This window comes from Aptenodytes patagonicus, chromosome 20 (genome assembly GCF_965638725.1).
Source record: "Aptenodytes patagonicus chromosome 20, bAptPat1.pri.cur, whole genome shotgun sequence".
In the NCBI taxonomy this organism is placed as follows: Eukaryota; Metazoa; Chordata; class Aves; order Sphenisciformes; family Spheniscidae; genus Aptenodytes; species Aptenodytes patagonicus.
Window position 1 is genome coordinate 500,320 of NC_134968.1, and position 9,460 is coordinate 509,779.

Genomic DNA, 9,460 nt, shown 5'->3' on the forward strand with positions numbered 1-9,460 from the left:
TCTCTACATCCTGCGTCCCACTCCAGGAGTGGGAATTGCTGTGGTCCGTGCCAGTCCCTCCCCTAGGTGCAGGCTGAGCCGCGGGGAGGGGAGAGGAGCTGCTGCCCCTGCATGCCCAGGCTGCCGAAGCAAAGGCTGGGAGTGTCAAACGCCGTCATTCTGCCTTTATTTGAGTATCTTCACATCTCATTCAACAAAACAGGTTTTTTAAAAATAAAATGCCCAGTGGAGCTAGGCCTTTGGGTAGATAAATGCATTTCTGTAACGTCGTCTTACCACAATACAGCGAGTGAACAGGAGCTTTCCCTGGGCTGGAGGTAATCGGCAGGACTGGCACTTCGTACAGAGAAGTAGCAAACTACAGACCACGTACCACAACACGCGGAACGTAACACCCGACAGGAGCTTCCGTTTGGTTTTTTATACAAACCGATAGAATAAAAAAATCAGAGTGTAGTAGAATATCCAGCAACAAAAATGGTAGAAAGGATCTGTACCTGATCATATGAAAGCAGCATCTCAGCAAAGTGCGGTGGCGTCATGCGCGGCAGCGGCGGCCGTTGCCCGCACGGGCAGGGTATTGCTCGGCACACCCCGGGCTGTGCCCTGAGGCTGGGTATTGCGTGGCTTCCTTCGTGGCTCTGGCTAAGCGAGCAAAGCAGCGGGTAATCTACGCGCAGTCGTCGCTAACGGGGCGGCAGCAGCCAGGCGCACCCGGCACGCTCCCCTGTGAAAGGGAGGGTGGGCTGCCCAGCCCCAGGGCTCCCTGATGGAGGCAGGGCAGGTTTTGGCAGCTGGTGGGAGGCAGCAGCCTGCCTCTGGCACAGGGGCTGCCAGCGTGCCTGGGGCGAGCGGGGCTGGGGCTCGGCGGGTCGCGGCCGTGCTCTGGGGGCCGGGTCGGTGGCAGCCGCGGGGAGGAGCTGGCGGTCGGTGCGGTCCGGTCTGGTCCAGAGGCGGGTGTTGGCAGTTCAGGTGTGCTCGGCCTTTTGGTCCCGCGATGCTTGCTCGTCCCCAGGCGGCTCCCAGGGCTGTGGGGGCTGTGAGCCCGTCCCACCCCCCGGCCCCGCTAGTCCCCTTTTGCCTCCTCCAGGATCTGGGGCAGGTTCTGGTCCTTGCGCACCGACAGCGGTTTGGTGGCGCTGCCATAGTCCTGGATGGCCTTGGGCTCGTTGGTGTGGTAGGACCCCTTGTAGCGGTGGTAGTAGAAGTACAGCAGCACCAGCAGCCCCCCGAGCAGCAGGAGCAGGAAGGTCACGACTGCGGGGGAGAGGTGGCAGTGAGGGGCTGGGGAGGGGCCAGGGGGCTGCGGGGCCAGGGTAGAGGCAGGGGGAACACCAGCCAGGTGCTTCACTTACACCCGATGATGATCCCGATCCAGCCATCGTCGTGCACGTGGGGGAACTCTGCAGAGACAGAGCGGGTGGCTGAGTCCGGGCTGCAGAGGGGTCTCATGCTGGAGTGTCCCCTCTGCAGCTGACGCTTGCCGGGGGGCTCCCTCCCCGCTGGGGTCCCACCACAGCACCTACCTGTGCCCATGTACCAGGGGTCCATCTCAGGGGGGATGAGGATGGTGGTGAGGGGAAGCATGGAGGCGCAGCTCGACTCTACCAGCTCCCCCCGGATGCTGTAGGGCCGCACGATGCTGGTGGGGCGGAAGATGGCTTTGAGGGGGACGAGGCTGTTGAACTTCACCCCCGAGAGGCAGCCTGAGAAGCCGGGCGTGTTGTAGCGCTGGATCTCAGGGTCAATCACGCCGGTCTCTGTGGGAGCACAGAAGGAGAAGGCTCATCCCCTGTGGAGGGCAAGGATGGTGCTGGGCAGAAGAAACCCCGGTGCGCACGGGGATCCCAGCGCAGGAGGGGGCGGCCAAGGGCAGGACCCAGCTCACCCATCACGCGCCCCAGGTACAGGTTTTTGGGTGAGTCCAGCTTGCTGTCCACGAACAGGGAGAACTGCTGCTCCATGACGGGAAGATAGTCCACCTGGGAGGCAGGTGCACAGGTCAGTGCCTGCTGAGCCTTCTCCACCTCCTGCCACCCTGCCCGTGCCTCCTCCCATCCTGACCCCCAACCCTGCAGCCCCCCAGGCCCTGGCAGGGAGGATGCCCTGGCCCCGTACCTGGGTGTACAGCGTGCGGTGCAGGCGGGTGATGTTGACGTGGTGGGGCCTCCCATCTGTCACCGACTTGGTGGTGAGGGCGAAGATGTAGGGGCTGGTGCCCAGCTGGTAGCGAAGCTGCAGGCTCCCTGCGTGCAGAGCGGGGCTGTCAGCAGTGCCGGGGCTCTCAGTGGGTGAGTCCAGCCCCTCCGTAGGGCTGGTGACTGGCATCAGGGGGGAGGAGGGTCCCATGTGGCCCCAGCGCCCGGGGAGGTCCCCATAGGCTCTGGGTGAGCCCTGGGGTGGGGAGCCCTGTCCTCACCATCATCCTTGATGAGCACAGCCATGTAGTCCTTGACGAAGGAGCTGACGTAGAGCAGCACGGCGGGCGCCGAGGTGGTGCTGAAGCTGAAGCTGACCTCCTCGCTGGTGAGGTTGTAGCCAGGCAAGGGCTGCCAGGGGCTGCTGATGATGCTGGCGAACTCGCGGGCGGCGTACAGCGACATCGGCAGGATGTTGTACCGCACCCAGGTGCCCTCCTCGAAGTACCCGCCAATGTCTGGGGGGGAACCACGGGGTGACGGGAGCGCCAGCTCCTCTACCCCATCCCGGCCCCCGTGAAGGCCCCCATCCTCAGTGCGGGTGGGCGCAGCCACTCACCATGGTTGCAGAAGGGCCCGTCGAAGGCAGAGACGCTGCAGTTGCAGCTGTAGTGGCTGTAGCGCTCGACGCAGAGCCCGCTGTTCTGGCAGGGCACCGGCGGATCCTGGCAGTGGCCAGTGCAGTTCACCCGCACCCCCTCTGTCTCGTTGGCCTTGCCCTCCAGGTTGAGCGTCACCCCGTTCATCCGCAGTGCCCGCAGGCACCCAAGGAACGGGCGCATCTTATGCTCTGCCGTGCCTGCAGCAGGGCCAAGACTCAGGGCCCTGCGGCACACGGGGACCTGGGGACACGGGGATGTGGCCGGGGGCTCTCACCGACATAGAGGGGCCTGTCAAAGTCCAGGCGGACGAAGCTCTGCGGGGGAGCCGGCCGCACCACCCAGGGCAGCTTGTCCACCCGCAGCCGTGCCAGCTTGACATTGAGCTCAGCCTTCACCTGGTGCCATTCGTCGTCGTTCCAGGGCACTGCCGACCGCACCGTAAGGTTTTCGTCCCCATTCCCAATGTCGTAGGCAAACACCACATCCCTGGTGGCTGTGGGGATGCGGTGTCAGGAGGGGTGCCTGGTCCCACCATCCCCTGCGCCCCCCCGCCCGCCCGTACTGTTGAGCTCGACACGGATGTAGTTTCGGGAGCCAGGGTTCTCCAGGAAGACGCCGGACAGGGCGGTGGTCTTGAAGTAGAAGGAGATGTCGAGGCTGTGGTTGGCCTGGAAGGTGGGGAAGAGCAGGGCTGCACCCCTGTTGAAGGAGACGGTGTTCCAGGTGTTGCCTGTGGGGAGCAGGAGGGGCAGTGAGGGATGGGCATGGACCCTCCATGGGCACGGGAGCCCCGCAGGCATGGGCTCTCTGCAGGCAGGGGACCCTCTGTGGATCCGGTCACTCACGGTCTCCGTAGCACCGCAGGGGGCCCAGCAGGAACTGGGCTTCGGAGCCGGAGCGGTTGGTGTCTCCGACCACAACCTGGGTGACGGGCAGGTGGTCCACGAAGGTCAGTAGACCCTTGTCTGTCCTCCTGCAAACAGCATGTGGTTCGGAGGGGCTGTGAGGGGCTTCTGCCCCTTCACCAGCCCACACCCTGGCCTGAACCCTGCCTGAACCCGCCAGAGTCTGTGCCCCCAGCCCTCATCCTGCAGCCCCCATCCCGCAGCCCCCGCTGGCTCACCACAGCGCATGGTCGGCGTCACAGTTGCAGAAGTACTTGGGGTCAGCGCAGTTCTTGTCCAACCCGCAGGCGCAGCGCTGGATGCCCGGCCGTGAGCCCCCCCAGTAGTAGTGCCGCTCATCGTGTCGGCCCATCCAGAAGCTGAAGGGCAGCCCAGCTGAGGGCACAGAGGAGGGTGAGGACATGGCCCCAAGGCATGGCCCCAGAGCACAGCCCTGTGGCACGGCCCCGCTCCCCTCAGCGCTCACAGGGGGTGTTGAGCAGGCGGGAGCTGTAGCAGTGGAGCTCGATGCGCTGCTCGCAGTACTCAGAGGCGTTTGCCAGCGCCGAGACCTCGGCCCAGGAGGCATTCCAGTACTCCACGGCCCCCAGGTAGGGCTGGTCCACGCTGGAGCCTGTCACCCGCGTGGCATAGTGGCGGTTGTGCCGGATGATGGTCCATGCCCGGTCCTCTGTGGAGGTGGGGGGGCTGTTAGGGCCGGCCCCCCGGGACACCCCTGCTCCCTCCATCCTTCTCCGGCCCCAGTGCACAGGCAGGGGCTGGTCCCTGGGGGCACTGGGCAGAGGGACCCCCACACCCTCCTGCCGCCCCCACCTCGGATGTCGCAGTACACCGTGAAGGGCTTGAGTGGCCCGCTGCCGTCTGGGTCGATGGTGTAGTTCCCCGAGGTTTTCCCGCTGACCCGGTAAGCATCACACGACTCCTTGTAAAGGGCTGGAAGAGGGAAATGGGGCTGGGGTCAGTGCAAGGGGGAGCACCAGGCAGTGGGAGGAGCTGTGGGTGCCCATCCTGTCCCCCCACCCACAAGGTCCCGGGCTTACATTTGTGGCAGGTCTCCCCCTTGTACCCCGTCAGGTCGCAGATGCACATGAAGTCATCCCAGGACTGGACGCAGCGGCCGTCATGCTCACACAAGTTGGGGGTGCACCTGAGGGCGCAGAGGGCTCCTGTCCTGGCACCGGTGCAGCCCCCCGGCCCCCGCCTGCTCCCAGCCGGCACCCCTGTCCCAACTGATACCTGTCTGTGATGCCACAGACGTTGAAGAGCACATTGAAGTACTGCCCCAGACGGTGCTGCACCAGCAGCTCCACGTCCATGGGCTGCATGTCCACGTTCAGCATCTGCAGGCAGCCATGGAAGGCCGTCTGGTTTGACCGGCAGCCGGTGACCGAGGCTGGCTTGGGGCAGCCTGCAAGGCACAGTGGGGTGAGTGGCCCCCGGGCACACATCGCCCCTGGCCCCCACCCCGCCGCCCACCTCCGAAGAAGTATTGGCTGCCGGTGCGGAGCTGGAAGGGGTGTGCCACCCGAAACTCGGCGCCGTCGTCATCATCGATGGTCACCACGGCAGAGCCATCCCGTGCCACCAGCTGCACCGAGTGCCAGAAGCCATCATTCAGGCGATGCCCTGCACGCAGAGAGGAGGGTGCATGGGGAGGCACCACCACCAGACTGGCCCCCAGCCCTGCACCGGCTCCCCAGCCCACCTGCGGCAAACTCCAGCTTCTTCTTGCCGGGCTGGGCGATGGAGACGTTGACCTGCCCCTCGCTCAACACCACCTCGAGGGAGCCCAGGCGGTCAGCAAAGCTGGTGTAGAGCAGGAGCCCAGCGGTGTCCCAGGAGCGGAAGCGGAAGCTGACGGCCAGGCGGTTCCTCCGCGGGATCCCCGGCACCCGCACGTAGTTGTTGATGCCGGCAAAGGTGATGGGGGTGTTCAGCTGGTCCTGGCAGTAGTGGCCCACGCTGCCCTGGGGGTGACCGCGGGAGGCAGTGAGGAAGGGGATGCTCCCATGGCAGGGAGGCCCCCCCATCCCCACAGCCCTGGCCCTGATTGCCCCCACTCGATCCTGTCGCCTGGCAGTGCCGGGTGGGCGCCCCAGGCCAGGAGCGACCTCACGCAGTCAATGCGGCACCGCTCGGCTGAGCACGGCTGCTGCCTGGCCTCAAGTCACCCCGCAGCAGGGGGGGTGAACCTGGCCCCCAGGAAGGAGTCACCCCACAGCGGGGCTGATGACCTGGCCCTCCTCCAAGAAAGGGGTCCCCCCACGGCAGGGATGGGACCCCCGGGGAAGGGGCCACCCCCCGGGGCTGGACCTCGAAGCGGATGTTGGGTCTCCGGTGCCGGGCCAGGTCGGCAATGTTGACCCCGTTGAAGATGATGTTCTCCACGCAGCCCCGGAAGTTTTGCCGGTAGGTGAGGTGCTGCTTGTCCTGGTCGATCACCCCCCCGAAGAAGAGCTGGGAGGCAGAGGGAGGGGGTCAGCCCCTCGCCGGGGGACACCACAGGTCAGCATCCTGGCAGCTCCCCACCCGCTGCACCCACCTCGGTGTCGAGGTCAAGCTGGTTGAAGGTGCCGTGGCAGCGGAAGCGCTTGACCTCCCCGTCCAGCGTCAGGTTGACGTGGTGGCCGTAGCGCTCGATGTGCAGCGAGTGCCAGTGCTGGTCATCCAGGAGGCTGCCCACCACCGCCGTCGTGTGGCCCTCGCTGGCATGCAGTGGGCTGCTGCCTGGGGAGGGGCAGCCTCAGCCAGTGGCCCCCCAGCCCCGTGCCCCCCAGCCCCCCAGCCCCAGCTCACCTAAGCTGATGTGCAGGAGGAGCTGGGCCTGCTTGAGCTCCACCGTGATGTAGTCACCCTGTGAGCCCTCCCCGTGCATCAGCACCCCATCCTGCTCCAGCGTCTTGAAGTTGAAGGAGATGTCATCCTCGAGGGTGCTGATCTTCCTGGCCCGGAAGCGGTAGGAGATGGCGTCATCCCCGTCGAAGTAGAGCACGTGGGACCCTGGGGAGAGCAGAGCGGCCCCAGCCATGTCACTGCCCACAGCAGCAGACACCCTGGCACAGGGAACGCTGCTTTCTGTTATGGTTTATGCTAGAGCTAATGACTGCAGACCGCTTGGACACAATCCCCTCTGGGAAAGTGTTTTCCGGGCATGCCGGAGCCAGGGGCTGGCCTCCTGCCACGCGGGTGGCCAGGCCAGGGTCCCACTCCGCACGGGGCTGCCAGAGCTCCCGGGCTGGGTACTCACGGTAGGGGCAGCCGTAGAGGCCCAGGCGCAACCCAATCTTCCCGCGCGGGTTCCAGGCCACCGGGATGATGCGGACATAGCGTGCAAGGATGGGGTAGTGCAGGTCATGCCGCACCACCCCGCTCTCGTTCACATTCCCGAAGAACGTCTGGGGACAAAGGGCTGCCGTCAGCACCTCACTCCGGGCTGGGGGTCTCTGCTCCCTCCAGGGGACCCCCTCCCACAGGGACCCCCGGGCACCCCCCTACCCAGTTGCTGCCCTGCTGGAAGAAGGGTTTCCAGCTGGTGGGGTGGTCTCCGTAGAGCACGATGTAGCGTGTCAGCCAGTCGTAGGTGTTGAAGGTCCCCTGTGTGGCCACCGCGTTGATCCGGTGCTTTTGCATCAGGTCGATCTGGAGCCAGGGCTGCTTGTCCCGGGGGTCGGGGGACCAGCCGCTGGTGCCTGCCGGGGGAGCGGCTCAGCTGGCCCCACAGCCTGGCACCCAGCAGCTCCCGGCTGAGCGGGGGCTGCCTGCTCAGCCCCACTGCAGCACCAGACTGCGGGTGGGAGCTGGAGGGCTGCAGGGCTCTCCCCTGCCTCCGGGGGATGCTGAGGGCTCTGCCGTGGGCACCTGAGGACCCCTCAGCCCCACGTGAGGCAAGACCTTGCCAGGGACGCCCCTTGCCCATGGCCCCCCGCCCCGTCTGCACCCCAGTCCCACGGGGGGACTCACTGTGCAGCCGAGCAAAGCTGGACGAGTAGAAGATGTTGTATCTGGAGGAGGCACCGATGGACGAGGAGTAGAGAGGAGCAACGAGCTCATCATAGCAGGGTCCTGCAGGGAGAGTGGGGCTGGGGGCCGGGCTCGGGGCACTGAACTGGGCGGTGTCCCCGCGGCAGCCCCCCCGGCCCGGCCCGGCCCCGCGGCCCCCGCGGGCTCTGCAAGATCCGGGGACCCCGCGGACCCCGAGGGCTCTGCGGACCCTGCGGGCTCCGCGGGCCGGCGGCGCGGCGGGTCCAGCTCCCGCTCTCCCCTCCCACTGCAGCGGAGCTGACACACCTCTGCGGGCCCCGGCGCCCGCACCAGCCGCCTCCGCACTGACGTGGGCGCCGGGAACCCCCCCCCCGCCCCGCCCCGCCCCGCCCTGCCGGGGCAGGGTCCCGCGTGGGAGGCCGGGGGGGCCCCGTGCGAACCCTCGCGGCATCTGCAGAGGAGACTTCGGCGGGGCCGAGGTCCCGAGCCTCTCACAGGGCCCCCCCGGCCGGGTCGGACGGAGCCCGGGGAGCCCCAGGAGCGTTTGCTGCACCCCCACCCTCACTGCAGGGCCAAGGGCAGCCGCGCTGCGCCCATGCTGCATCACCCCCTGCCTGCATCGCCCCCTGCCTCCATCATCCCGTGCCTCTATCACCTCCCGTCTCCATCGCCCCTCGCCTGCACCGTCCCCCGCCTCCATCGTCCCCCGCCTCCATCGTCCCCCGCCTCCATCCCCCGCAGCCAACGGGTCCCCGGGCCACCCCGGCCCTGGGGGAAGGGGCCAAGGGCCCCGGCTCAGAGGGGCCGCAGAGAGCTGCTGGGTGAGGCCAGGGCCTTGCCGGTCCCCGTCCCCGCGCCCGGGCAGCTGCCCCCCAGCCCCTCCCGCCCCGGGGAGCGGGAGCAGCCCGGTGCAGCCCCGCGGCGGGGCCGGGCCGGAGCGGCGGCGCTGGCCGAGGTGCTGGCGGAGCCCGGGACGGGTCCCGCGGGGCTGCTCCCGCCCGCCGGAGTGCCCGGACACGAGGCCAGGCCGGGCCAGGGGTGGCGGGGCCCGAGCCCCCTCCCCGGTACGGACGCGGGGCCGCGCCAGGCGCGGGGATGCGGCGCAGCGGGGCGGGAGCCCGGTGCACCCCTGGGCATCCCTGGGCATCCCCGGGCATCCCGGAGCCCCCGGAGGCTCCGGGCGGGCGCGGTGCCGCCGGCGGGGGTGCTGCGGCGGGGCGGCCCCGGGCAGGGTGCAGGGGGGAGGCGCCCGGACGCCCGTGTCCGGCAGTGACCTTGGGGACGGCGCGGACCGGGGCGCCGGGGGGTGCCGGGGGATGCTCGGGGGAGAACGGGGGATGCCCGGGAGAACGGGGGGGCCGGGGGCAGCTCGGAGGGCTTGGGCGGCTCGGGGGTGCGGGGCCGGGGCGGCGGGCGCGGTCCCGCAGTGCGGAGGGGCCGCTCCCGGGGCTGCGGCCCCACTTACGTGCGAGGCAGCCGGGGCCGGGGCACAGGAGGCCGGCGCAGGCGGCGAGCAGGAGCCCGAGGAGGCGGCGAGCGCCCATGCTGGAGCGCCCCGAGCGCCCTCGGCGCCGCCGCTCCCGGTGCTGCAGCCGCGCGGCGGAGCGGGGCCGGCGGCTCCGCCCACGGGGCGGGGGGGGGGGGCGGTGGCAGCGGCGGGGGGGATGCGGCCCCGGGGAGGGGGCGCGGGGGCCGGGCTGGGCGCAGCGCAGCGCAGAGCCCCGGCCCCCCCCCCCAGCCTCCCCCGCTGCCGTGCCCCCGAGGGATGCTCCCG

At 68.6% G+C, this 9,460-nt stretch overlaps 1 protein-coding gene across 1 annotated transcript; it reads right to left on the bottom strand.

The window, feature by feature from the left end:
- Window positions 1-149: 149 nt before the first annotated feature.
- On the bottom strand, window positions 150-9,251 carry CNTNAP1 (contactin associated protein 1). Its single transcript, XM_076356954.1, has 24 exons — window positions 9,152-9,251; window positions 7,666-7,767; window positions 7,201-7,394; window positions 6,953-7,100; window positions 6,502-6,705; window positions 6,248-6,432; window positions 6,019-6,162; window positions 5,411-5,672; window positions 5,182-5,331; window positions 4,942-5,113; window positions 4,746-4,852; window positions 4,519-4,638; window positions 4,172-4,375; window positions 3,924-4,080; window positions 3,646-3,773; window positions 3,363-3,530; window positions 3,075-3,293; window positions 2,758-2,997; window positions 2,420-2,656; window positions 2,119-2,246; window positions 1,889-1,982; window positions 1,527-1,760; window positions 1,356-1,403; window positions 150-1,257 (listed from the first exon to the last, which is right to left on the bottom strand). The coding sequence occupies exons 1-24, from the start codon at window positions 9,228-9,230 to the stop codon at window positions 1,067-1,069; spliced, it is 3,915 nt and encodes a 1,304-aa protein (XP_076213069.1). The 5' UTR covers window positions 9,231-9,251; the 3' UTR covers window positions 150-1,066.
- Window positions 9,252-9,460: the final 209 nt, after the last annotated feature.

Excerpts from the sequence above, each read along its gene's own strand:
- CNTNAP1 (XM_076356954.1), bottom strand. The coding sequence starts at position 9,230 with ATGGGCGCTCGCCGCCTCCTCGGGCTCCTGCTCGCCGCCTGCGCCGGC. Across the intron at positions 5,332-5,410 it reads GAAGCTGGAGTTTGCCGCAG|GGCATCGCCTGAATGATGGC; the intron begins GTGGGCTGGGGA and ends CTCTGCGTGCAG. Across the intron at positions 2,998-3,074 it reads TGACAGGCCCCTCTATGTCG|GCACGGCAGAGCATAAGATG; the intron begins GTGAGAGCCCCC and ends GCCCTGCTGCAG.